Raw genomic sequence first — 1,291 nt, forward strand, 5'->3', positions numbered from 1 at the left:
AATGTCCCTGTCCCCAGGGGTCCTGGCAGAGGAGGTGGCGCCTTCGCCAGGGCCGCGGTCCTGGGGGGCACCCTACCTCTGGAGGTGGCCTGGGATGTAGATTCCACGTAGTACTCGTACACCTTGCCCTGCAGCCTGGGCCGCATCCCCGCCACCTTCTCCTGTAGGAGACTCGCCTCTACTCGAACCCGGGCCACCGAGGAGAAGGTGTAGGAGGCATTGGTGGCCCCCTCCTGCTGATGCAGGGCCAGGCCCATGTTGGAGGCGGCCTGGAGGGCTCCCACCTCTTCCCTGCAGGCCCCCAGCACATGGGTGAAGACCCAGCTCTGGCTCATGTCAGTCTTGCCTTCCCAGTGGGCCATCCAGGGCTGGAGGGGGGATGCCTGCTCCCCAGCCCCTGGCTGCTCGGGGAGCCCACCGTCCTGCCACGGAGCTGGCCCACCCCCGACACTGCCTCCGTCCACCGCAGCCAGGACAGCTGGGGAGCTTTTGGGTTCACTGCCCAGAGGGGGGCAGTGGGGCAGTTCGGGCTTACCGCCAGCAGCTGTTCCAGCGTCCTGGCCACTGCAGCGAGGAGGTGCCAGGCCGGACTCCAGGCACCGCCCACCCCCGTCCTCACCAGCTCCTTTCCTCTCGGGCTTCCAAGTCTCTCTGGCTTCCAAGTTGCTGGAAGGGGTTCCCAGGACCTGGGAGCCCCCCGGATTCTCCCAGCTGCCGCCCAACGGTACTCCAGGCCCCTTGTTTCCGCTCCGGCATCTCAGGCCCCGATGGGGTGCCCCGGGAGCAGCCCCCTGGGCTTCCGGCTGCCCGGAGCCTTCTGTCTCCTCCTCGGCCTTGGCCTTGGTGCTCCTGCCCCACAGCGGGGCTCGGGCAGGCCTCGACTTGTACAGCCGGTAGGCTGCGGTCAGCAGGAGCAGGGTGGCCGCGGACAGCACCACCTTGCCCGTCAGCTGCATGTCCAAATGCCAGTCCTGGGCCTCGGCTCCTCCTCCTCCTTCAGGGAGCATGTTTCCCAAGCCAACCTGGGGCGGAGGAATGTCAAGAATCTGATTAATAATTGCCCAATGGGGGCCGGCTCCTGGTTCCTGCGCCGGTAGGCTGCGGTCAGCAGGAGCAGGGTGGCCGCGGACAGCACCACCTTGCCCGTCAGCTGCATGTCCAAATGCCAGTCCTGGGCCTCGGCTCCTCCTCCTCCTTCAGGGAGCATGTTTCCCAAGCCAACCTGGGGCGGAGGAATGTCAAGAATCTGATTAATAATTGCCCAATGGGGGCCGGCTCCTGGTTCCTGCGC

At 66.3% G+C, this 1,291-nt stretch overlaps 1 protein-coding gene across 1 annotated transcript in view; it reads right to left on the reverse strand.

Annotated features, from left to right (window-relative positions):
• The window catches only part of KLHDC7A (kelch domain containing 7A), a 4,035-nt gene extending 2,986 nt beyond the window's left edge, over nt 1-1,049 (reverse strand). Inside the window, exon 1 of the mRNA XM_015565927.1 lies at nt 12-1,049. Within this exon, the coding sequence (XP_015421413.1) occupies nt 12-1,007 (996 nt within the window). The 5' untranslated portion in view covers nt 1,008-1,049. The remainder of the gene's footprint in view (nt 1-11) is intronic.
• Between the last annotated feature and the right edge of the window lie 242 nt (nt 1,050-1,291).

The sequence above is a fragment of the Myotis davidii genome, unplaced genomic scaffold (assembly GCF_000327345.1).
Source record: "Myotis davidii unplaced genomic scaffold, ASM32734v1 scaffold299, whole genome shotgun sequence".
NCBI classification, from domain to species: domain Eukaryota; kingdom Metazoa; phylum Chordata; class Mammalia; order Chiroptera; family Vespertilionidae; genus Myotis; species Myotis davidii.